The sequence below is a fragment of the Gavialis gangeticus genome, unplaced genomic scaffold, assembly GCF_001723915.1.
Source record: "Gavialis gangeticus isolate Ggan-Ray unplaced genomic scaffold, GavGan_comp1, whole genome shotgun sequence".
NCBI classification, from domain to species: Eukaryota; Metazoa; Chordata; order Crocodylia; family Gavialidae; genus Gavialis; species Gavialis gangeticus.
This window is the reverse complement of record NW_017729034.1, coordinates 70,797,539-70,800,373: the sequence shown is the minus strand read 5'-3', so window position 1 is coordinate 70,800,373 and position 2,835 is coordinate 70,797,539. Positions and strand designations below refer to the sequence as shown.

Below are 2,835 nucleotides of genomic sequence, written 5' to 3'. Positions count from 1 at the left end.
AAAAAAAAAAAAAAAAAAAAATTCCCCCTTCTGATCTTTCTGCAGGCCATCTGTTTGACCTGAATTCTTTGAAGAGGGAAGCTGGCTATACTCTGTATGACAACAAGACCAGAAAAACTGTTCAGTTGGGTATTTGTGATGAAGTTAAAAGCTCATGTGGTAGTGGGGTTGGTAAGTGTTGTTCTGAATATTTTTTTCCCCCTTTGGTGCCACAAAACTAGTTGTAAGCACAATAGTAAGTACAGTATGTTGGTAACATTTTCTGTTTCATCACAAAGCTAACAAAGGATTTTTAAAAAATCCGCAAATAGGGGCTGTTGAAAGGAAGGTGACAGCAGCTAGTTAAAACTAGATGAAACTATAAACTTAAGTTTTATGACTTACAATATCATTCTGGATTCCTTTAAAAGTGAACATACATCAGTGCTAGATGTGAGATGTCAGGAGGACTGTTCTGTACTAGCATGTGAAGTATGGTATAAACTAGAGAGGGGGTGGGAGTGCGGTTTCTCAGGACAATAGAGGTAGACCAGTAGGTTGGCTGTCAGGTGGGGCCAGGATCCTTTCTAGAGCTCTCCAGCGGACTCTGCCTCCATGTCTCTGCAGTCAGCAAGCTCCTGATATGGGTTTGAGGATTTTCTTCCTAATTGTAAGATCCAGATTAGAAGATGTAGATCCTAGAAGATAGCAGTTTATCTTGTTAAGAAAACCAAACTTCCATTCCTATTTGAGCAACTCACTGTGAGCAAACAGTAGTGGCCAATAACTTTGCTGCTTGTTTCTTGAGAGGTGTGTAGGGGATGGGTATACGATGGGAGACAGGTGCCTGCTAGCACTGGGGAAAACTGTCTGAGTGGTGGGGCTGAAGCAGAGGTGGCAGGGAGGGGCCCTTCAGTGTTAGGGGAGCTGCGTGGCCAGGCTGGTGGCACCAGGGCTGGTTCCCTTGCTTGCAGGGATGGGGTGGCTGGGAGATGCTGCAAGGCTTGTGGGTAGGAGGGGGCTGTGGGTGGGAGTGAGGGGCACTGGCAGACCTGGGGGGAGCAGGGGGCTGTGGCTTAGGATTGAGGGGCACTGGGGGGCTGTGGGTCTGGAATGAGGGGCACTGGGGGAGGGGTGGGGGACTGCAGGTCTGGAGTGGGGGCACTTGCAGCACTAGGCATCTGCAGGTTGGGAGTGAGACGGCAGCAGGGCTGGAGTAGGGAGGAGTTGTGGCTTGGGAATAAGGGGCAATGGAGCCCAGCAGGGCAGGGCTCTGGCATATCACTGTCTCCCCACAATCATACTGCTTTTTGGGAACTTGAAATATGGTAACCCTATCTGAATTGGAACTTCCTAGACCTTAAAATGCTGGAGGCTGCAAATAGGAGAGGAACAGCAGAAAAACCCTGGTGTGCCTGGTTCACTCTTAGCATCTCCTTCCTGCTAGTGTGACGCACAGAATATTGGGCAAGATGGACCTATGGTGTGACCCAGTAGTATATGGCAATTCTTATGGTCTGTCATGAAACCAAACTTCCAGTGATGATCTCATGATAGGAGGATGTTGCACAAATTTTTATAGTAGTAGATGCATGCCCTTTGACTTGTCCAGAGACTAACTCAGACAGCTTATTCCATTTGTATACTAAGTACCCTCAGTCATAATAGGCTTGGTTTTGTCATGTAATAAAACTGAACCTGCTGAGGGGGTTTCGGTCCTATCTAGATTGTCTTCTCTAGGCCACAGTCTGCTACAGAAAGTAAACTCATCCTATTGCCCAGGGAATGTGGAATTAATAGACAGAATAGGAAAACACTGCTGTCAGTATCCACTTGTTACATGTCTTTAAGATGCCTTGAAAAATAAGGCTGATGCGATAGAATCCTATGATGGGGAACCTGGTAAGCTTAGAGGAATCCTACTATTGTCCTTTAGGGAAGGAAACTCTGTTTCATTTGGAAGGGGGCAATCTCTCCCAAGCCACTCAAAGTTGCCCATGATAAGTCTCACTGATCTGGAGTTTGAAAGAGAGACCAGTGCTGAAAATCCTGTTTGTTCATTCACACGTGGCTGAGTATCAGTCTTAGTAATCTAGGACCCCAATTACTGACTTGTAAGCCTCAGAGCTCTTGCAGTTTTCATAGAATCAATGAGTGGGAAGGGACCTAGACAGATCATTGAGTCCGACCCCCCTGCCATGGGCAGGAAGGAGCACTGGGGGTGGGAGGGGTCATAAGACCCCAGCCAGGTGCCTATCCAGTCTCCTCTTGAAGATTTCCAGGGAAGGTGAGAGCATCTCTGGGAAGCCTATTCCAGGCTCTGGCCACCCTTACAGTGAAGTAATTCTTCCTAATATCTAACCTAAACCTATCCTCCCTCAGCTTGTGGCCATTGTGTCTGGTGACCCCAAGGGGGGCCCTGATGAACAGACTTTCCCCGAGTCCCTGCTGCTGGCCCCTGATAAAGTTGTAGGCAGCCACAAGATCCCCCCTCAGTCTCCTCTTGCGGAGACTGAAGAGATTCAGGTCCCTCAGCGTTTTCTCATAGGGCTGGCCACGGAGGCCCCCAACCATTTTATATTTGACTATGTATATATTTACTTGTTCCTGCTTTAAGTTACCTAAAGCAGTAACAAGTAAATGCATCTTGTTACTGCTTTAGGTAACTTCGCTTGGTAGATATGCAGTAATATGTGAAGGGTTTAGCACACATCAAATGGACAATTAACTTGCGTGGGTTTGTCTTTAAGCAAAAATCTTTTCCAGCTCAATGGACCCCACCTGTCATAGAATCATAGAAGTAGGGTCGGAAGGGACCTTGTAGATGTTCAAGTCCGACCCCCTGCCTGGGCAGGA

At 47.2% G+C, this 2,835-nt stretch overlaps 1 protein-coding gene across 1 annotated transcript in view; it reads left to right on the top strand.

Moving 5' to 3' along the window:
• The window catches only part of IGF2R (insulin like growth factor 2 receptor), a 130,108-nt gene that overhangs the window by 74,286 nt on the left and 52,987 nt on the right, over positions 1-2,835 (top strand). The window contains exon 33 of the mRNA XM_019526780.1: positions 46-171. Within this exon, the coding sequence (XP_019382325.1) occupies positions 46-171 (126 nt within the window). The remainder of the gene's footprint in view (positions 1-45; positions 172-2,835) is intronic.